At 43.7% G+C, this 23,713-nt stretch overlaps 2 protein-coding genes across 3 annotated transcripts in view; one reads left to right on the top strand and one right to left on the bottom strand.

The window, feature by feature from the left end:
* The window catches only part of LOC112069773 (rho GTPase-activating protein 18-like), a 34,328-nt gene extending 30,574 nt beyond the window's left edge, over positions 1-3,754 (top strand). For both annotated transcript variants that reach the window (XM_024137149.1, XM_024137150.2), the window contains exons 11-15: positions 724-921; positions 1,443-1,586; positions 1,798-1,925; positions 2,043-2,107; positions 2,194-3,754. In XM_024137149.1, coding sequence (XP_023992917.1) covers positions 724-921; positions 1,443-1,586; positions 1,798-1,925; positions 2,043-2,107; positions 2,194-2,285 — 627 coding nt within the window. In that variant the 3' untranslated portion in view covers positions 2,286-3,754. The remainder of the gene's footprint in view (positions 1-723; positions 922-1,442; positions 1,587-1,797; positions 1,926-2,042; positions 2,108-2,193) is intronic.
* Positions 3,755-5,024: 1,270 nt separating this feature from the next.
* LOC112069775 (laminin subunit alpha-1-like) overlaps positions 5,025-23,713 on the bottom strand; it is a 144,929-nt gene continuing 126,240 nt past the window's right edge. The window contains 20 exon segments of the mRNA XM_070438690.1: positions 5,025-5,761; positions 5,923-6,273; positions 6,552-6,705; positions 6,886-7,038; positions 7,254-7,443; positions 9,922-10,028; positions 10,171-10,360; positions 10,721-10,900; positions 11,260-11,411; positions 11,735-11,902; positions 16,777-16,891; positions 17,781-17,919; positions 18,319-18,463; positions 18,631-18,906; positions 19,311-19,595; positions 19,923-20,066; positions 20,774-20,928; positions 21,568-21,750; positions 22,121-22,237; positions 22,332-22,344. Of these exon segments, the coding sequence (XP_070294791.1) occupies positions 5,601-5,761; positions 5,923-6,273; positions 6,552-6,705; positions 6,886-7,038; positions 7,254-7,443; positions 9,922-10,028; positions 10,171-10,360; positions 10,721-10,900; positions 11,260-11,411; positions 11,735-11,902; positions 16,777-16,891; positions 17,781-17,919; positions 18,319-18,463; positions 18,631-18,906; positions 19,311-19,595; positions 19,923-20,066; positions 20,774-20,928; positions 21,568-21,750; positions 22,121-22,237; positions 22,332-22,344 (3,378 nt within the window). The 3' untranslated portion in view covers positions 5,025-5,600.

Genomic DNA, 23,713 nt, shown 5'->3' on the forward strand with positions numbered 1-23,713 from the left:
AAATACATGACAAAGTACAGAACAGTAAAAGACCAGAACAAAGTAAGATATTAAATACAAAAAAATGAGTTATATATACAGGAAAGACACCAAGAGATAACGAAAAGATTACACACTATTCAAATCAACATATTCATATTGTTATATACAGTAGAGTTAAAATAGATATTTAGAAAGAGGAGATGTGTTGTGATACAAGATGTTTTTGCCTGAGCTGGGTGTTTGAAGGTGTGGAGTGAACCGGTTTGATAACCYAATGATGTCATCTCTTCCCTGAGTGTACATAGACAGGATGATGTGTGTTGTATAAGGTGTCAGAGTGTGTTTAGTTTGTCGCCACATTTTTGAATCAGCAGGCCAGATATTCCCAGTGACGTGCCAGTGCAAAGGCTGAACGCACAACAAAGGCATACACACCCACACATACACGCCCCCCCACACACACACACACATATACACACACACACCCCACACACATATACACCCCCCCCCCACACACCACGCATCTACACACACACACACACACGCCCCCACACACACACCCCCCCCCCACACAAACATATACCCCCCCCCCCCACACACACTCCACACACACACCCCCACACACACACACAGACACATACACACAATAACCACACACACGCCCACCTACCCCTCTCTCTACAGTTTGTAAGTCGCTCTGGATAAGAGCGTCTGCTAAATGACTTAAATGTAAATGTACAGGCCCTGCTGGAGTTCCTGAGGAAGGTGGTAGCCTATGAAGAGAAGAACAGGATGAGTCTGTGGAACGTGTCCATGATTGTGGCTCCCAACCTCTTCACCTACCGGGGCAAGAATGCCAAACAGGAGGAGATGGAGGGCGCAGCAGGGGCAGCCCACCTCGTACGGCTACTCATCACACACCAGGACCTGCTCTGGACCGTGAGTTGACTACTATACACACACACACACACACACACACACACACACACACACACGTGTAAAGATACGTACACACACAAACACACACACTCCCCCAACATAGCTGGTCAAAGTATAAGGTGTTAATCTACTGAGACTGTACATTTTGAAATGACTGGTTAATAAATTACATCTAAACTTCCCAAACTGTTCCAGTTTTGCATCTGAAATTTTACCACTTCTAGTCCAACCTTCCAGTAATTCAATAATGTTTTATATCTTTACTGCGCTCATCGTTGTTTTACTGGAAATCAGTTGTTATGCCAGGCTAGTAGACAGGTTAATTTAGCCTGTCTCAAAACCTCTCAAGGAAAGTGATCCAGGCACTTTGTATGAAACGCAAAGAGCAGCTTGACCCAAATCTGTTGACTGGTGCCTGGCTTATTAGAAAGCATATAGCCTGTGTAGCCCCAACCCTTAAGCCTCTGGGCAGGGAGGGATAGAGGAGGGAGAAATTAATAGGTCTATTGTTCTCTMCTCAGGTGCCCTGCTTTCTCATCTCCCACGTGAGGAAGTTAAACGAGGCTGGTGCCAGCAAGAAGCCGCCCAGCTCAGAGAAGACGAAGAGGAAGCTGCTGCTGATGAGGAGGAAGACCATTGAACGAGAGAAGACTGAGAGGAGCGAGGTAATGATTACTGACTGTAAAGTACTTTTACCCAAAAACAATTCAGATGTATTCTCAATGTTAGTTTGACTAGACAACCATATCATAGGTTATTGRGTGTATGTTTGCTCCTGACAGAACTTAATTGGATGAGGTCGCTAGTACCTTTCAGAATGAGATTCAGTCACGTAATGGGACTTGAATTGAAGTTGGGTCTTATCTTGGTCCACAGCTCACTGACCTCCGACAAGGGGTCATCAGGGTTCACGCCCCACTACACGCCAAGATCTCCATGGCGATCCAGCTTGACAACGAGACCAAGGCCAAAGACGTTATGGCGCGCTTCGACTATGAGAACGGGTCAGTGGGGGAGGAGGATGATGACTATTTTCTGTCCCAGACAGTGCCTCTGAGTTTTGCTAATGCATACTATAGAGATGTCTGGGTTATTTCAAATCATTCTCTTTTCTCTCTTAGTCGTGGCACCAGAAGCACTAGCCGGAGGCCACATCAGTATCTGTTTGAGGTCGGAGGAAACATAGGTACGTACCATTAAATCACTCTTTCAAACACAGATTCTGATTTATCTGTCTTTTATCGAACTTAACAAGGCTTCTCTCTCCTCTAGGTGAACGCAGCTTGGACCCTGAGACTCACCTTTTAGACGTGTACCACGTGAATCCCCACTGCGAATGGGTCTTAAAACCCACAACCACATGAGAACTGAGGATTCACTCACTCAACACAGAGCACAAGCAGACTGAACCACTGCTCTCTTGAGGTCGTCCTGGTGAACTGACCATGCATGGAGGCCTGGTTGAATTGCGGTTTCATCCCCAACTACAGACCACTAAAAAGAGAGACAGCGCTTAAAAAGGAACTATGGAGAGGTACATTCTCCTGCTGAAGGAAAGAAGTTCCTGTTTTGTGGGATTAAACCTTTTTAACAAATTACAAAAAAAAAAGGGCGGAACCAATGTTCTCTGCAAATATGGGTTCTGTATGGAAGTATTTGGAGGAGGGACAGCTTTGTGAACACGTGCCACAAACACGTGACCAACAACATACCATTTCTGGACATTCTAATGGTTTGATGCCAAATATGTGCGCAGCGTGGTTCACCCACTACAGAGGCCATGGACACAGTAACAGACAAGGATGGGTCTGATAATCAAATAATGTTTACCACTTCATGCAAGACCCAGTTAACATACATTTGCTATATTTATACCACTAATTGATCCTGCTTTTAGTATTGTCACACATACTACAGGTACATTTTGTGTCATTTGTAATTGCAGCATGTTGATTGCAAAACCATTGGGAGTGAGGAGATTCMGAACGAGTGCATGATGGGAAGGAACAAGCRGAGATGGGATGATCTGATACTGAATACAGACATTGTTTCCATCTCCAACGTTGAAACAACTTCCTTTTCATGGTCTCCTGTCCTCTGCTGACCAGAGATCTGGTGTAGTACTGATCAGGACTAGGGAGGTGATAACAATTTAGTGAACGCCTATCCAGTCCCTTCACCTGTCAGTGGTCATGAAGGAAAGGTGATGAGGAGAGGAAGCCGTGTCAGAGTATTGAAACACAGCCCCACATCAGAAACGTTGAACAAGGATTCCAACCATTGTCAAACCCGCCTTCTCTGCTTTCTGGGTTTGCATGTTGAACACTTAAACCTCTCCCTCCTAATACATCTCCTCACCCCAATGGACTGTAAATGTGAAAACCATGTACACACTACAGTCTGACTTAACACTCAACACTCCTGTGTGTCTAGTCTACATAAGGGACTTGCATTACTAATGACCTGAACTGCATGCCTGGAGAGTGTTTACAATACATCCTCTAATGAAGAAGAGGAGAAAAGGCCATTAAAAAAGGAGCTTCATAGCAGTTTGCCTGACATGCTCCCAAACTGATTTTACTACGTTTCACTTCAAACCACATTGTTCAGTCTGTTTTAACCAGGCTAGTCTTAGCCTGCGTACAGTGTTTGAAYTTGTGAATGTTTACTTTCAGGGCATGTATGTATGTATGTATTAGCCCAACCAACCTCTCTCCACTTTGTTCTGGGTCGTTCCACCAACTTTGTGCCTTTTGTGAAGTGTAACTTAGTMAAAAATATTGATTTCACTTCATTTTAACATTCTGTMATAAAGAGCACATGTTAAACTTAATTTWAAAAACTGTTTTCTCATCAAGGTCAAATTTAAAATAAATAAGTTCCTATTAAGTGCCAAATAAAGTAGCATGGCTGACTGTAACAGGGTTGATGATGTAATCTAAAAACAGCCATAAATCCCCTTGTGACTGGGGGAATAGAAGTGTGTTTGTGAGAAATTTGAAAGTAAGCTTCAAAATGTTTTTTTTTTATTGTTAAAACAATTACGTTATGTTCGACCCCCGCTCACTTTTCCACCACAAAACACCAGAACATAGTAAAAAAAGAGTAGAACCAGCTCTCCTGCTTTTACACCATGGGTTTGACTAGGAAATGTTCAATGTTTCTTCTGAAAAATACATTTAAAAAGGAATAGTTTCGCCACGTTAAAACGAGTTCAGGTCACGTAACAGGGCTGACCTTTAAAATGAGGGACAGACGTAAATGAATCACTCATCACATTAAATAAATCTTCAGAAATGACTTTGTCAGAGATCTATAATAACTAGGGCTTTACAATGATGGTGAAAACATGGTGAGACATTTTGGGTTTAAMGTCTTTCTAGAGGTCAGAGTGCACAGAGGGACAAGTCAAAATGCAGAATTCTGACACTATTAAAATATTTATTGGATTCTCCATGTGGTCTATATTAAAGGGCACTTCATTTAATATAACAGGCTTTTAAAATGCCTTATTGATGTATGATTTCTACTTCGCATATTAAAGGCACTCTTTGTGGAACGACCAGTAGTGTTAGCCTAGCCTGGYTTCCAAACTGGTTTCACTTCAAACCATAGTAAGTTCAGTGTTCATTCTGGTCTAACCAGGCTAATCTTAGCCTGCTTGCAGCATTTKAACTTGTGAATAATGTTTACTTGCAGGTCATGTACTGTATGTATTAGTCCAACCAACCTCTCTCTACTTCTACTATGCTGTGGTGTTACTGTAGTTCAGTGCCTGTGCCATGATTGTCAGCCTTTTGTTGTTACATAAGTATTCTGTGGTCCCAAATGAACCTGTAGAAAATGCATTGAAAAGATCGTAATGTTCAACATGACTTTGCGTGTATTCTATATCAGGTGGCCTTTTGTTGTTACATAAGTATTCTGTGGTCCCAAATGAACCTGTAGAAAATGCATTGAAAAGATCGTAATGTTCAACATGACTTTGCTCAGGATTATTTAATTTATCCTTCCAAAGCCATTGTGTAAAAAAGAATTCTGTGAAATTAATTTGTACCATAGACTTACTACAATATGTGTGTATTGTCTGTAATATAGAATACTGAATTTTGCACGTTTTTATTTTATTTGCTTTCTTTTATTATTTGACCACTGCCGACAGTTTTGGCCAAGTGGCACAATGTATCACTGACACAGTAACAATTGAATATACCGTAAAGTAAAACATTTCCTTCTCACCTCAGAATCATATCTTGCCTGAGCTGTGTTGTGAACAAATTTTTTTCAGTTCACTTTCTCCTCAGAAATAGCATTCAAACATTCTTCTGATAGTMYKCMTKKKKSMMMMAKGMRKACTGACASTCATGGCATAAAACAGATCATAAAGGCTTTGATAGATGTGTTATGCACGGCTTAATACGTAGGTATGTGGGCAGCCCTATACTGGAGCCAACAGGTTTGTCTAGACTTAAAACTACTGCACTGACAGAATGCAGATGGCTTACTTATTTTATTAACAAATATACATTTTCTAGAACATCAGACATTCTACTGTCCAATTCATTTGGGGGAGTCAAAATGCACACACTTTCTGGAATCATGTAAAAAAACAAAACAGAAGTAATTTCATTGGTCACTTTTTTTTGAGGGTCATAGCATTAGATATGGTTGTGGTAAGATTATGTGGCGGTACCGGGGCAGGAGTGTGGAGACACTCCTTGGAGGGTGAATGCGGTACTGAAGTCMAGGAAGTCGATCACGTGGCCCTTGATCAGGCGGATGTTACGCATACAACCACGGAACGGCGATCTGGACGTCAGGCAGTTYTGTTTCACTCCGACTGTAAAAGAAAGACGGAGGTCAATATATTCATTTACACTGAAATTGATCAACGTCAAAGAAAAGTGGCGACAAAGGCTCAGTTCAGTGAAGTTTCTAGATGAGGGTCTATGGGTTGTTTCTGGACAGAGACTGAAGGTTTTCTTCTAGAGAGGGGCATACCAGGGAAGCCTCCCACGTAGACCGGGTCCTTAGTCTCAGCGGAGGTGGACTGGGGGTGGKGGTTGTCAGTGAGCACCGTGACCCCGTCCACGCTCAGACTCAGAGCRTTCTTGGTCTTCTTGGCCAGCAGGGTGTGCCAGCGGCCGTCACACAGCCACCGGCCCAGCCGCAACGTGGCYGACACCCGCCCGGCGCCGTTGTTCACGTGGAACGCCGCCTGTCCGCTGGCCAGCTCCAGGCCGATGGCGTCCACCTTGGCGCTGCTGACCCCCAGGAGGACACCGTCAGGCGCCGTGCTGCGGAACTCCAGCGCCACCGTCACGTCTGAGCCCACATTGTACCCCTCTTTCACTGCAAGGGACAAACCACTTCAGACCACTGTCATGCAGTCAGGACACACATGTCCTGTAGACACTCACATACGTGTCATAAAACATGTTYAGTGTATGTATTGAGCTTGTTGGTATCTTCCTAAGCATTATTCCGGTTGAAAATGGAACAGAAATGATGACGATGTTGGATTTTCCTGACGTTTAGGGACATATTTTCTTTTACATATAGTTGGCATTTGAATCTAAAACAATGTCTTATTTGCCTTAAAGTGAGGCATGTAATGGCGGTAGACTCACTCAGAGCAGCATATCCGCTCCCATTGAAGAAGGTCCCGTCCTGGGCTGCAGTGAAACAGTGAGCAGTAGACTGTTCAGACACTGGACTCTGGGTGTCAAGTTCAACACTGTTCAGAATCACCTTCTGGATGCAGCCAGCCAAGCTGTGGGTCACCTGGATGAGGGAATATAAACATTTTACTCGACAGGAAATGTACCACCTGCTTTCAAGACTGAAACAATGATCTAAAAAACAATTTCAGCATGAATAGAAAATCAAATGTTATTTGTCACATGCGCCGAACTTAACCAACAATGCAGTTTTAAGAAGAAAATGTGGTGTAGTGTGCCATACGTTGCCTATCTTCTTGGCGGTGTAGGTCTGGGGCAGTCCTCCCAGGTACAGCTTGTTCTCCACATCCAGAGTGTTGCCTTTAACCGGCACAGGAGCTGACGCCTTGTTGTCTACACTGATTACCACTCTCTTCTTATTGAAGTCTGTCTTCACCTGCACATGGAGACACACACACACGTTACAGGGTTGGGGAGAGTCGAGTCCTGACAACCTACCTGGTAATATCACTGCTTTCAGTCATGATTTCAAACTAACTTGAATTGTCGTAGTTTTGTTATGCATCCCCTGAATCGACCAAAATACAATTTGACCCAAACAAACACTGCAATCTACTATCACTTTTGGCCCAGAAGGGTGTGGTCACTAACTGTGTGCCACTGGCCGTCGTTGACCGGCACAGGGAAGGAGGTGATGGCGGGGCCGCTGCCCTTGTCACAGGTGAAGAACAGACGACCCCCCAGCAGCTGCAGAGTGGCGTAGTCCATCTGGTTGGCGTGGGCCATGTAGTAGATCAAACCACTCTGGGMAAAGGTACGCACAGATAGCTCCAGAGAGAAACTGTCAGGGAGAGAATCGAGAAGACATATGAAGCATTTCAGCCACTGACAAGGCTATTTGGAGTTATCCATGATTTGCTGTAAGATAAGGACGTTTGTTAGACTTCTATACAGGCAATGACAAAGTGGATATGACAATTTGTATTGCCGTGACCATCTCATAATAATCCAATATTGTTGAATACATCCACCAACCAAAAAACTAGCCTGGTCCCAGATCTGTGCGTGCTGTATAGCACAGCATGTTTGGCATGACAATGACCATAGGAGTTGGCAAGAGCGCAAACCGATCTGGGACCAGGCTATAGAAGGAGACAACAGAATGGTGGAACCAGGCTTATTAGAGGAAGACAACAGATCTAGGACCAGGCTATAGAAGGAGACAACAGATCTCAGGACCAGGCTATAGAAGGAGACAACAGTTCTGGAACCAGGCTATAGAAGGAGACAACAGATCTAGGACCAGGCCTATAGAAGGAGACAACAGATCTAGGACCAGGCTATAGAAAGGAGACAACAGATCTGGAACCAGGCTATAGAAGGAGACAACAGATCTAGGACCAGGCTATAGAAGGAGACAACAGATCTAGGACCAGGCTATAGAAGGAGACAACAGATCTAGGACCAGGCTATAGAAGGAAGACACACAGATCTGGACCAGGCTATAGAAGGAGACAACAGATCTAGGACCAGGCTATAAAGGAGACAACAATCTGGGACCAGGCTATAGAAGGAGACAACAGATCTAGGACCAGGCTATAGAGGAGACAACAGATCTAGGACAGGCTATAGAAGGAGACAACAGATTCTGGAACCAGGCTATAGAAGGAGACAACAGATCTAGGACCAGGCTATAGAAGGAGACAACAGTTCTGGAAACCAGGCTATAGAAAAAGACAACAGTTCTGGAACCAGGCTTAGAAGGAGACAAAGTTCTGGAACCAGGCTATAGAAGGAGACAACAGATCTAGGACCAGGCTATAGAAGGAGACAACAGATCTAGACCAGGCTATAGAAGGAGACAACAGATCTAGGACCAGGCTATAGAAGGAGACAACAGTTCTGGAACCAGGCTATTAAGAAGGAGACAACAGATCTAGACCAGGCTATAGAAGGAGACAACAGATCTAGGACCAGGCTATAGAAGGAGACAACAGATCTAGGACAGGCTATAGAAGAGACAACAGATCTGGACCAGGCTATAGAAGGAGACAACAGATCTAGGGACCAGGCTATAGAAGGAGACAACAGTTCTGGAACCAGGCTATAGAAAAGACAACAGTTCTGGAACCAGGCTATAGAAGGAGACAACAGTTCTGGAACCAGGCTATAGAAGGAGACACCGATCTAGGAACCAGGCTATAGAAGGAGACAACAAGATCTAGGACCAGGCTATAGAAGGAGACAAAACAGATTCTTAGGACCAGGCTATAGAAGGAGACCAACAGTTCTGGAAACCAGGTTGCTATAGAAGGAGAGACTAGACAGTTATGCAACAACAGTTAGGACAGGCTATAGAAGGAGACAAACAGATCTGGAACCAGGCCTAATAGAAGGAGACAACAGATTGGGACCAGGCCTATAGAAGGAGAACAACAGATCTAGGACCAGGCTATAGAAGGAGACAAACAGATCTGGAACCAGCATATAGAAGGAGACAAGCAGATCTCAGGACCGAGGCTATAGAAGGAGACAACAGATCTGGATAACAGGCTTACAATAGAAGAAGAGGAAGCTAGTAGAGAACAACAGTATCTAGGCACCAGGCTATAGAAGGACGACAACAGATTCAGGAACCAGGCTATAGAGGAGACAACAGATGTCTATGGACAGGCTATAGGAAGGAGACAACAGATCCTAGGACCAGGCTATAGAAGGAGACAACAGATCTGGGCTTATTGAACTGTGCCTTCCTCTCAATTACACATAATGCAGGCTACAGTGGAACACTTGAAAAGACTTCAAGCTAAGTCAATGGGAATGTGTAACATTAGCCCTGCTCGTTTCCAAGCAGTGCCRGAGTCCCTCGTGAATTATAGATACTTACTGGGACAGCAATTATAATTCCTATCTTTAATGAAGAGATACAATATGCTCTCAGGCTCAGAGAAAAGCAATCAACGATTAAGGCCTTAAGAGTGTTTTTTGCTATGCACTGTACTGGATCTTACCTTCCTATGCCACTTCAATGTACTGGAATGTTGGCTTGACCCTGTTTTACACATGTAGCTATGGGCCAACTGATATGAAGGCTAAAATGTCAAAAATGAGATACAACACTATGTAAGCCTATAGAACCATAGACGTGTGAATCTGTAATATACCATATAGAATTATAGCATATAGAATATTGCATATAGAATTGCGACAATCATTGAAATATCACTGGATATGATCTGTATGTGAAAAAGGATTCTGTAAGTTGTGAGATGTTGATGAAGGGAGACGGTAGTTGAATGAGCCACGTCTTAGCACTGACCTCCTCCTCACTGTGTTGGGGTTGATGTTGAGGACCTTATGACTGTGTCTGGAGATGCCAAACTGATTGGCCTCTGGGAGGGATGTGCTGTTGTCCATCGATGCACACTGGAGAGAGACACAGAGTGAYCAAAGAACAATGAAGGAAAAGTCGAGGAACTATCTGTGACGACAGGGTGACCTGTTGGAAGGTGGAAGAGCTGCTGTTTATCCTAATAATAAGAGCTGTGTGTATTTCAGTGGGTGTTACCGTGAGTGTGCCGGGGGTGAGAGCGCTGAGCTGAGTGGGGGGTGGTGGATGGGGTCTGGAAGGGTCCAGGGTGGGCTTGGCCTCCAGGTCAGTGTCATCAGGTAGGAGGACCCTCTTAGGCCTCTCCTCCAATAGACAGCTGTCCATGTCCACGTTGTGGTACTTCACCGCAGCTGACAGGTCCAACAACCTATAGGGACACAGCACTGGTCAGAGCCTTGGGTTACTATGGATACCATCCATCTCCTGACAGTACCATGGCAATGACATTAAAGGTAGTAGCGATATAAACACACCGAAGTTCCCTGTGGGAAAAATCAAGTTGTTCTATCTACYTGCTATTGTATTCTATAACATATCTTTCTCCAGAACATAATGACTCTAGTCATGCCACAACTTCTCATGTGTCTTTCAAGTCCAAACACATAAGCAAACCACAACACCATTTAGCTAACATTGCCTTCAAATGGCAAACACTTTGACAGGGCCTATGATTCTGATATAAATTGCACTAAACATGGTTTCATAGTGTATTGGGCGTGTGACTCACTTGGCATCCAGGGCCAGGTTCCTGATGCAGCCGTAGAAGGAGGAAGTGGTTCGTAGCAGTCCGGCGCCCTCTTCTGGCGGGAGGCCGCCCATGTACAGAGAGGTGAGGGTCAGAGAGGCCTTCTCCGAGGACAGGCGCACTGTCTCTTGGTGGTCCTCATCCACCAGTACCGTCATCGTCCTGGATGGATGAGACACACACACRGAGGACTGTGTCAGTAATAACTCTGCAGTGCTATTCCCCTTGGAAAATACTTCCTGTATATTATTCCACACTGGAATATATATTTCTTAAAAAGGTACAATATGCAATATTTACTGCTGTTCAACGGCCATTTCAAAGTGACTTTAATCCCATGGCAGTTGATTGTTATATATCCATCCTTTTATCAACCATGTGTAGGCCTATGTATAACATCAGTATACAAATATCTGATGGAGTATCATTTCAAATGAATGTTATCATTTAGAACCATCCATCAGCATAAAATCATCATCTGTGTTACAGCTTAATCAGTCCCTCTTCCTGGTGCCACTCACTTCCTGTTCCTCTGTAGGATGACAGAGTGCTCCTGTCCGTCACTGAAGCTCCCAGAGCGTGATTTGACCACAACCTTGTGGACGCTCCCGCCCTCCACCATGCTGACGTGAACCTCCAAGTGCCCCGACACCAGCATGACCGCCAGGAAGGGCTGATTGGAAACCCAGAGAAGGCTGTCAATATACGCTCTAATCTTACGTAATTTTCTTGGTTAGAGAACTCCAACTAAATCATGCTACAGTCACCATAACGCTCTCTTTACTCCTGCTATGGTGAAAAACATGGGCATACACACCAGTGGAGGCTGGTGGGAGGAGCTATAAGAGGACTCATTGTTAATGGCTGGAATGGAATCAATGAAACGGTATCAAACATCTGGAAACCCGTTGGACTCTGTTCCATTTATTCCATTCCATTACAATGAGCCTGTCCTCCTATAGCTCCTCCCACCAGTCTCCACTGATACACACTTACCTGTCGTGCCTGTCTGCGTCTGCGGGTGCCTCCCTTGCTGAAGCCTGCCAGGATGATGCCAGTGTGGTAGCGGGTGGAGAAGGAGGCCAGCAGCTCCCCCTGGGAGCCAAGAGAYATTGATGGCAGCTCCACATAGCCCTCTCTCAGTACAGACACACTGCGGATTGGCTGGAACACACACGTTTTTTTATTTGATTTAACTAGGCAAGTCAGTTAAGAACAAATTCTTATTTACAATGACGACCTACCAAAAGGCAAAAGGCCTCCTGCAGGGACGGGGCCTGGGATTAAAAAAWWAAAAAATAAAAACAATATAAATATAGGRCAGAACACACATCACAACAAGAGAGACAACACAACACTACATAAAGACAGACCTAAGACAACATAACAAGGCAGCAACACATGACAACAACATGGTAGCAACACAACATGACAACAACATGGTAGTAACAACACATGACAACACAGCATGGTAGCAACACAACATGACAACAACATGGTAGTAACAACACATGACAACACAGCATGGTAGCAACACAACATGACAACAACATGGTAGCAACACAACATGACAACAACATGGTAGCAACACAACATGGTAGCAGCACAAAACATGGTACAAACATTATTGGGCACAGACAACAGCCCAAAGGGAAAGAAGCTAGAGACAACAATACATCACACAAAGCAGCCACAACTGTCAGTAAGAGTGTCCAAGATTGAGTCTTTGAATGAAGAGTTGGAGATAAAACTGTCCAGTTTGAGTGTTTGTTGCAGCTCGTTCCAGTCGCTATCTGCAGCGAACTGAAGAGAGGAGCGACCCAGGGATGTGTGCTTTGGGGACCTTTAACAGAATRTSACTGGCAGAAAGGGTGTTGTACGTGGAGGATGAGGGCTGCAGTAGATATCTCAGATAGGGAGGAGTGAGGCCTAAGAGGGTTTTATAAATAATCATCAACCAGTGCGTCTTGCGACGGGTATACAGAGATGAGCAGTTAACAGAGCGAGGCTGTTACTCATAGGGAATATGGCAAGTCTTTTCTATTCTGTGTGTCATGACGTTGGCAGTGGGGGTAGGTTTATGACAGTCATAAATACCTCTTTCCCCCCTCCCCCGTTCCTCTTCCCTACTGATGTGACATAAGAAAACCCCTTGGTTAACATAGAGATTCTGGGGACATCAGAAGGTGGGGGGGAAGAACTAATATTCTGGTAATCCGACCAACTGAACATATGCGGTAGTACTTAAGTATTTATGTCAGTTCGGTTGCCCTCTGACCACTTCTCATCAATGATAGAATGACAAACTCTACTGTGGAAAGTCTAAACGTCAGAGGTATCGGATTCACATGGAATTGTTGTAATTCAAATGTTTGAATATGACATTATTGTGAAGAGGTGAAATGTAATTTTAGCTTCCAAATGAGAGATCTGTGCTTTCATAAGTTTCCTCTGCTCACAGTGGCCCGCCCCTGTGAAGAGGCATGGGTTATAAAACTTTTCAGACACACCCCCTCTCCTCCACTATAAAACATTGACAAGAATATAACTTTGTTCCGGGTACACCAGGATGACGATCGGTGTCAGAAGGTTCAGATAATAACTACAGAACTAAGCCAACATCAGCATGGACTTTGATTGTGAATGTATGAACTTTTATCTCCTAGCTGTGAGTTAGCAACAGCTAATCGCAGGTTAGGAAGGACAGTCCGAGTATCCCGTCTACTACACACAACGTACTCCAACGTATCCCGTGACTACCAGAGACATTCTCCAAAGGACAGAGGACTCGGTTGGCGATACGGTCTTCCATCTACCACCAACCTACTGAAGCGCAGCTCAGAGTAAATATTTATTGCATTTTCCTTTCAAATGGGCGGTAATTTAGAATGCATAAGATACTTATTTACGATAGCACAGCTCGCCTATGTCCAGTCTCCCGCTCTTTCACTAAGATCAGCCCCTTCCCTTTGTGTAACAAGCTGTCATATCTATTCCGCCCGCTAGGGACGTTTTTCTGTATGACGTAATTGTGATCACGTTTATGATTTAATGTATATGTGTGATTCTGTGTGATTAGTTAGGTATTTAGTAAAATAAATAATTAAACCCAATTTTGTATTGCTGATTCAACTTGTTAGCCAGGATTCTTGCAGATAATCAAGGATTTACAACTTTCAGATGAGACTGAATAAAATGACGATAATGTGACGGCTATGGATGTAAACTATTACTAAATCTTTAAGAGTTTATTCGAAAGATAACAGCTCTATAAATATTCTTTCGTGGTGTCCCTCTCTAGTTAATTAATATTTACATGATTAGTTCAATCAGGTAATATTAATACGGAGAAATTATTTTATAGAATAGCATGTCATAGCAATTAATCTGCATAGTCAAAGACACAACATGTGCAACAATATGCCATCATCATGTACTGCTGGGCACCTTCCTCTTTACAGAAATCAACAGCAAAAATCAAATGCCACAACTGTCACTGTCACTATTCACTCTTCCCAAAACCCCTGTCTACCTTTCATTTGTTTAGAGAGGAAGAAGGCCCATTAAGGAATAAATAAATAAAATGAAGGTCTTGACTTTCAGTTCTCTAGCCTCTAACAACAGCCTTCTAGTCAACACACAGCCTGTCTTACCTCTAACACACAGCCTTTCTAGCCTCAACACACAGCCTTCTTACCTCTAACACCAAGCCTGTCTTACTCTAACACACAGCCTGTCTTACCTCAACACACAGCCTTCTAGCCTCTAACACACAGCCTTCCTACCTCTACACAGCCTTTCTCTACCTCAACACCCAGCCTTTCTACCTCTAACACACAGCCTTCTAGCCTCTACACACAGCCTTTCTAGCCTCTAACACACAGCCTTTCTAGCCTCTAACACACAGCCTTTCTAGCCTCTAACACACAGCCTTTCTAGCCTCTAACACCACAGCCTTTCTTACCTCTAACACACAGTCTTCCTACCTCTAACACACAGCCTTTCTAGCCTCTAACACACAGCCTTTCTAGCCTCTAACACACAACCTTTCTTACCTCTACACACAGCCTTTCTTACCTCTAACACACAGCCTTTCTACTCTAACACACAGCCTTTCTTACCTCTAACACACCAGCCTTCTTACCTCTAACACACAGCCTTTCTAGCCTCTAACACACACTCTTCTTACCTCTAACACACAGCCTTTCTAGCCTCTAACACACAGCCTTTCTAGCCTCTAACACACAGCCTTCTAGCCTCTAACACACAGCCTTTCTTACCTCAACACAGCCTTCTAGCCTCTACACACAGCCTTTCTACCTCTAAACACACAGCCTTTCTTACTCTAACACACAGCCTCTTACTTACACACAGCCTTTCTTACCTCTAACACACAGCCTTTTACCTCTAACACACAGCCTTTCTTACCTCTAACACACAGCCTTTCTACTCTAACACACAGCCTTTCTACCTCTAACACACAGCCTTCCTACCTCTAACACACAGCTTTCTACCCTAACACACAGCCTTTTTACCTCTAACACACAGCCTTTCTTACCTCTAACACACAGCCTTTTTACCTCTAAACACAGTCTTCTTACCTCTAACACACATCTCTCTTACCTCTAACACACAGCCTTTTACCTCAACACACAAGCCTTTGTTACCTCTAACACACAGCCTTTCCACCTCTAACACACAGCCTTTTTACCTCTAACACACAGCCTTTCTTACCTCTAACACACAGCCTTTTACCTCTAACACACAGCCTTTCTTACCTCTAACACACAGCCTTCTTACCCTAACACACAGCCTTTCTACCTCAACACACACCTTTCGTTACCTCTAACACACAGTCTTTCTTACCTCTAACACACATCTTTCCACCTCTAACACACAGCCTTTGTACCTCTAACACACAGCCTGCTACCTCTAACACACACCCCTTTACCCTAACACACCAGCCTTGTTACCTCTAACACACAGCCTTTCTTACCCTAACACACAGCCTTCTTACCTCTAACACACAGCCTTTCTTACCTCTAACCCACAGCCTCTTACCTCTAACCACAGCCTTTCTTTACCTCTAACACACAGCCTTTCCTACCTCTAAACACACAGCCTTTTACCTCTAACACACATCTTCTTACCTCAACACACAGCCTTTCCTACCTCTAACACACACCTTTTACCTCTAACACACAGCCTTTGTTACCTCTAAACCACACAGCCTTTTTACCTCTAACACACAGCCTTTCTTACCTCTAACACACAGCCTTTCTTACCTCTAACACACAGCCTTTCCTACCTCTAAACCACAGCCTTTGTTACCTCTAAACACAGCCTTCTTACCTCTAACACACACCTTCCACTCTAACACACAGCCTTGTTACTCTAACACACAGCCTTCTACCTCTAACACACACCTTTCTTACCTCTAACACACAGCCATTCTTACCTCTAAACACAGCCTTTCCTACCTCTAACACACAGCCTTTGTTACCTCTAAACACACAGCCTTTGTTACCTCTAACACACAGCCCTTTCTACCTCTAACACACAGCCTTTTTACCTCTAACACACAGTTTCTTACCTCTAACACACACCTTTCCTACCCTAACACACAGCCTTTTACCTCTAACACACAGCCTTTCCTACCTCTAACACACAGCCTTGTTACCTCTAACAACACAGCCTTTTACCTCTAACACACACCTTCTACCCTAACCACACAGCCTTTGTTACCTCTAACACACAGCCTTCTTACCTCTAACACCACATCCTTTCCTACCTCTAACACACAGCCTTGTTACCTCTAACACACAGCCTTTCCTACCTCTAACACACACTTTTTACCTCTAACACACAGCCTTTCTTATCTCTAACACACAGCCTTCCTACCTCTAACACACAGCCTTTGTTACCTCAACACACCAGCCTTTCTACCTCTAACACACAGCCTTTCTACCTCTAACACACACAGCCTTCTTACCTCTAACACACAGCCTTTCCTACCTCTAACACACAGCCTTTCTTACCTCTAACACACAGCCTTTCTTGACACCATAGGAGTCTCGGAGAAGGTCAAAGTTGGAGCGGGCGATCTCCATGTTTTTGATGCAGCCCACATAGGACCGTGCTACTACTTGTCTCCTGCAAAGAGAATTCAATTCACAATTTACCTTATGTTAATTTACAAAATGTAGAAAAAAAATTAAATACAACAACTCAAACACTAAACTCAATATTGACATTATGCAGAAGGCTAAAGGCATTCACATACTAGCTTTGATCCTAGCAGATCTTGGCTAGTCTGTGCCTTGCATACTCCCTTAAAAGCCGCAATATTACTGTTTGTCCTTCTTGAGACGCCGTAGCAACAAGTACACTTCCTCAAAATAGTCTGAATTAATCTAAGATAACTCAAGAAATGTCTCAAGAAACTCAAGAAATTTTTAATTCACTTTGACATTATTGCCGAGGTCTTACATCTAACTAAGATGTCTGGTGCAGTATATCTCAAGTGAAAAAATTTGCATGAAAACTAGTAATTTGTCATTGAATGACAACATACACTTCATTGAAGAATCCTTACTGTTGACCAATCACTGACGAAGGGGCATAGACTTTGGCTACCGAACCTCAACAAGCCTCAAGAAAAAAATGTAGCTGCTCAAACAGCCGAAAAATCCCCTGCTGAATGCTACCCAACACCAAAATTAACATTTACATTTAAGTCATTTAGCAGACGCTCTTATCCAGAGCGACTTACAAATTGGAAAGTTCATACATATTCATCCTGGTCCCCCCGTGGGAATTGAACCCACAACCCTGGCGTTGCAAGCGCCATGCTCTACCAACTGAGCCACACAAAAACGTCACTACATTTCATGATAATATATGTGCAAACTGTTTAGACTGAGAAGCATACAGTAACCTTAAGAAGCTACAACAAAAATATATGAATCACAGCAACACAATTGCATATCAACTAGGAGTATTTAGCAGGTAGGTGAAGTACGCGACAAAGTAGTTCCAGTACCTGATTGGTCGAGACATGGGCAATCCCCCGATGTAGATTGGGTCCAGGTCGGAGCGGTTGAGGTCAGAGGCGGACCCAGGAGACTCTGCCTCTATAATCTCTTTGTCTGATGAGTCTGCAGCCATCACCGATATATAAGCTGGGAGGATRGAAAGAAATACAACAGTTTACTTTACATCARACCTGGGTTSAAATACATGTATATTTAAGTATCTGCTTATTTMAAATACTTTTTTCTGTGTATTTRAGTACGTGCCTAAAACATGTGCTTTTATTTGAGTATTTGAATCGTTATTTGTTAAAACAAAATAGTCCAAATTGTGTTTGAGTGTATTTTCAAATACTTATTTCAAATACTATTTTCAAATACCTGGGTTAAATGGATGGGAGTGTATTTGAGTCAGTGTATTTGAGTATTTTCAAATACTTTCCACGTGTATTTCCTACTTCAGGGGGAAAAGCTGACTGTGACCCCGAAAATTATGGTTGCCCAACTATACCCTATATAACTCTTAGCCTATAACCTATGAACTATGACCTTTGCGTTTGTTCCTCTGCAGGGTGATCTTGTACCAGCTGCCAGTGTTATAGGCTTTGTTGGAGGAGAGGGTCAGAGGACCAGAGCCAAGTTCAAAGGTTAGATGCACTTGGCCCTCCACCAGCTCAATGGACAGGAAGTCCCTCTGAAATAACAAATAAACACATCAGTCAATCTTTATCGTCCCTAGAGGGTAATTTGACTTGCCACAGCAGAGGACGATAGCTTTCCACTACAGTATGTACATCTAGAAAACAAATACAGACTGTTCAGGGTGGTTGTAGTGTGTTTGTGGGTCAGCRGGGGGCGTACCGTGCCGTTGGAGGCCARGTAGAGCAGCAGGCCGTTGGGGGAGAGGGTCTTGAACAGCAGTACGATGGAGGTGGAGGTGGAGCGGAGGGGTTTCTCTACAACTGAGTAGCCACTRCCATCAAAGTGGAAGGACGTCTCCTCCGTCTGGGGACTCATGAAGCAGCCGCGACACTGGCCCTCCCTCTCGGCGTAGTTCCACAGCCCGATGTTCTTCTCGTTGAGCGACGCCTCCCCCATACAGCCCTTGAACTGGGTCATCTTCACCGCGGAGGACTTCTGTGTAAAAGAGATTGAATAAATGGTTTCAGATTATCTCAGTGCTTTGCATGTCCTTTGTAATTTTGTGTCAAGCGACTTGAATGTTTTTGAAAGTTTTATTGGTGGAGAATACAGAATGATACGTGTTGTTGACGTAACCATAGGTGTGGGAAGATGTTTGGGGGTGAGGGTGCAGCGATTTTTTTTCGCCAATGGTGTAAGGGTGCTGAGAATGTTTTGTCAAGGGGGGCTATATCGGTCTATACCGGTCCACTAATACAGGACTAGTAAATCTTTTTTATAGTGATTTTTCCCACGGTTATGGATGTAACTTGAATTGAACCAGTTCAAGCTCTCAAGGACCCAAGGTGGTGGCTAGAACCATGTCTGAGTGAAAATGACCCAGCCAGGTGTGACTGTACCTTGATCTGGCCTCCCAGGCCGCCAACAAATATGAGGGTAAACTTGTTGACATCCAGGACAGTAGCAGAGCGTGGTGAGGTGGTCTTGACCGCGGGCAGGGGGTCTGAGTCATCCAGCTGGTGGACTGACAGCGTGCCGTGCCTCCCAAAGCGCGTGGCGTTGATGCGATGCCACTTGTTGTTGTTGATCTGGATGTCRGGGTACTCCAGTTTGGCGTGGCCTGAACCCACATCCCACAAGAACCCCACCTTGCCATGATGCATCTCCACCGCCATGAAGTCCACCTGATATACAGCACCAGTCAAACGTTTAGAACACCTACTCATTCAAAGGTTTTTCTTTTGTACTATTTTCTACATTGTACAATAATAGYGAAGACATCAAAACTATGAAATAACACATATTGAATCATGTAGTAACCAGAAAGTGTTACTTTACACATGTAGTTATAGCGGTAACATTGACGTACATTATAAAGGGTTTATGAAGGGTAGTTTATAGATGGTTTATAGATTATGTATAACTCTCTGCTTGAATGTAGATTATATAGACTTTAGTTTAAAACATACTTATGGGTAATCATTACGAGGTACTTTCGGTGGGTGACTCACGCTGGAGCTGCTGCCCATATAGAAGAGCAGGTTGTCAGGYTCGCTGGTCTTGACGGTCATAGTTAGAGTGTTGAAGTTACTGGAGGACATCTCAGGCTTGTAGGCCCTCACACAGTCTTTGTCTGCCAGCACTGACACCTTGATCTGTACAGGCGAGAAAAGGACAATATTATGTATGTCAGTTGAGGACAGAGTGGGTTGGTCCATGTACAGCAGGGTTCCATGTACAGCAACTGGAGGCCCGTGGGGTGGTGGTTCTATTTGGCCACCCCAAGTTCTCTGAGCAAAAACCAAATAGTTGGACACCAGGAAATCAGCACCAAGTGATTGTCATTTTGGAAATCTGAGACACGTTATTGTAATTTTGGAAATCTGAGACACGTGATTGTAATTTTGGAAATCTGAGACACGTGATTGTAATTTTGGAAATCTGAGACACGTGATTGTAATTTTGGAAATCTGAAACATGTGATTGTAATTTTGGAAATCTGAGACACGTGATTGAAATTTTGGAAATCTGAGACACGTGATTGTAATTTTGGAAATCTGAGACACGTTATTGTAATTTTGGAAATCTGAGACAAGTGATTGTAATTTTGGAAATCTGAGACACGTTATTGTNCTGAGACACGTTATTGTAATTTTGGAAATCTGAGACAAGTGATTGTAATTTTGGAAATCTGAGACACGTTATTGTAATTTTGGAAATCTGAGACACGTTATTGTAATTTTGGAAATCTGAGACACGTGATTGCATTCAAATGTATGCGAGACCCGCTCCTCTAGTTGATGATCCCAGATGTACAGTGTGTGTGTGTGTCTGTGTGTGTAGTCCAGCAGCAGTGACTAACCGAGGCAGCCTGTTTACGGGCCTGGTTGATCATCTCTCTGATCTCAGACAGGTTTCTGCTCAGGTTTTCCCCCAGGATCTTCAGGGGTTTAAGACGGTCATACAGCCTCTCGGTACGACTCTCTGCCTCCTTCAGCTTAGACTCAGCTGTCCTGGCTAAGAGGGGCAACAGATAGGACAGGTTAGTAATGCTAATGTCATCTTACTCATCTATGTCAGTCACATAATATCTCTAGAAATGAGCCTGTAATTGATATGTCACGATAACATGGTAATAACATTTGACTAACATTAAACAGGTATTTGGGACACTACTTGGCTTCTAATGTGGTGTGGTTGAAAGCTAGAGTCCTTAGATGCTACATCAATTTTTGGACTTATAAATGAATGATTTTGTACCCATTGAATCTTGAAGAATATAACTTGTAAATGCCTCCTGAGCTTAGTTCAAMTGTCACACCCCATCAGATCGCTAACTATCATCTTGTTTTACTCCAATGTTTGTAAACAACATTTATAAATGTAAACAAACACTGTATATCATGGATGGTCAGTCCTTGCATCMATAGCTCTGTCTATGAATTTGACCTGTGGTTACCTTTCTAAAGCCCCCTCCTTCAGATTTTTACCAAAATAGAGGCATGGTTTTTGCTTTCAACTTCGGATTCTAGATTTATTGTGGAAAGGTTGAAATCAAAGGTGAAAAACACTGTAGAAAACACTGGCATGACAAAGTTGCTAGCTATAATCTAGCTAGAATCATATTTGGTTGTCAGAATAATATGTTAGCCTCACCGGTGGAGTGTGAGTCAGAGAACAGCTGGTTGGTTTTGGAGACGCTGGTTTTGGCCTGGGCCACTGCCTTGCTGGACTCCTCCAGTCTGACCCTGAGCTCCTCCAGGCGCTCCAGTGCCCTCTGCAGGGAGGAGTTGGCCATGGCAGCCTGCTCTTTGGCCTCCAGCACCTGCTCACTGGTGCCTACAGGGGGCAGCACAGTCAATGTGAGTGATGTACTGAGGTACCACATTTCATGCTGTTCTCTGTTGTCCCACTGTTTAGGGTGTCTTTGAGTCTATGATGAAGTGTTCAACATATGACTTATGTGATAATCATTAGTTGATATCTACTATTTTCATCCAGTGGTTCAGACATTTTTCAAGTGAGAAAAAACAGCTCAGAAAGTTGTAAAGTACAACATTGTGTTATTGTTGGTTTTAATGTAGCATTGTTGAATGTTGTTTTTATGACTTAACACAGGGAAGAGATCATGAAAGTACTAGAGTGTGATGTAGGAGAAATTACACATAAAAGGACAATTATTAGGGCATCAGTTGGCAGTACCACTCACCGTTGGGCAGGCTATGGAGCAGGAAGGCTGGCTCTGGGGTCAGTCTGCTGCTGTTATGGAGATGATTTATCAACAATGCCATTCTGTCTGTCACATCACGGATGTTAGCGAGGAGACCTAGGAGAGACAGAGACATGTCACTTTTACTACAATACAGTGCATTCGGAAAATATTTAAACCCCTTAACCCTTTCCACATTTTGTTACGTTACAGCCCACAGATGACTGTGCATGTCAGAGCAAAAACCAAGCCATGAGGTCGAAGGAATTGTCCGTAGATTTAAAGGTCCCCAAGAACACAGTGGCCTCCATCATTCTTAAATGGAAGAAGTTTGGAACCACCAAGACTCTTCTGAGAGCTGTCCGCCCGGCCAAACTGAGCAATCAGGGAAGAAGTGCCTTGGTCAGGGAGGTGACTAAGATCCTGATGGCCACTCTGACAGAGCTCCAGAGTTCCTCTGTAGAGATGGGAGAACMTTCCAGAAGGACAACCATCTATGCAGCACTCCACCAATCAGGCCTTTATGGCAAAGTGGCCAGACGGAAGACACTSCTCAGTAAAAGGTACATGAGAGCCCGCWTGGAGTTTGACMAAAGGCACCTAAAGGACTCTCAGACTATGAGAAACAAGATTCTCTGGTCTGATGAAACCAAGATTCAACTCTTTAACCTGAATACCAAGCGTCACATCTGGATCTGGAGGAAACCTGGCACCATCCCTACTGAAGCATGGTGGTGGGCATCATGCTAATGGTATGTGTTTTTTCAGCGGCAGGACTGGGAGACTAGTCAGATCGAGGAAAGATGAACGGAGAGTGTAGAGAGATCCTTGATTGAAAACCTGCTCCAGAGCGTCAGGACATCAGACTGGAGCGAAGGTTCACCTTCAAACAGGACAATGATGCACAACTTTCTAAAAACCTGTTTTTGCTTTGTTATTTGGGTATTCTGTGTAGATGGATGAGGGAAAAAAACTATTGAACCATTTTAGAATAAGGCTGAAATGTGACAAATGTGGATAAGTCAAGGGGTCTGAATACTTTCTGAATGCTGCACTTTAGTGTGTGTTTGTGTGTGTGTGTGTTGTGTGTGTGTGTGTGTGTGTGTGTGTGTGTGTGTGTGTGTGTGTGTGTGTGGGTGTGGTGTGTGTGTGTGTGTGTGTGTGTTGTGTGGACGTGTTTAACTATACTTGTGTTGACCAGAAGTCCCCCAAGAAATAGTAAACAAACCAAAATTTGACCAACTGGGGACATTTGTTAGTCTTCACAAGGTCAAATGCTATTTCTAGGGGGTTTAGGGTTAATAATTAGTGTTAGGGTTAGAATTAGGTTAAGGTTAGGTGCTAGGGTTCGTTTTAGGGTTAGGGTTAGGGTACGGGTACGGGTTAGGTTTGAGTTAGGTTAGGTTTTTGGGTTAGGGTACGGTTAAGGTTAGGTTTAGAGTTAGGTTAAGGTAGGTTTATAGTTAGGTTTTCGGTAAGGGCTAGGTTTAGGGGTTAGAGAAAATAGGATTTTTGAATGGCACTGAATGGGTTAGTTGGGTACAAGACGAATTGGTAGTGTGTGTGTTGTGTTGTGTGTGTGTGTGTGTGTTG

The sequence above is a fragment of the Salvelinus sp. IW2-2015 genome, unplaced genomic scaffold (genome assembly GCF_002910315.2).
Source record: "Salvelinus sp. IW2-2015 unplaced genomic scaffold, ASM291031v2 Un_scaffold1114, whole genome shotgun sequence".
NCBI lineage: Eukaryota > Metazoa > Chordata > Actinopteri > Salmoniformes > Salmonidae > Salvelinus > Salvelinus sp. IW2-2015.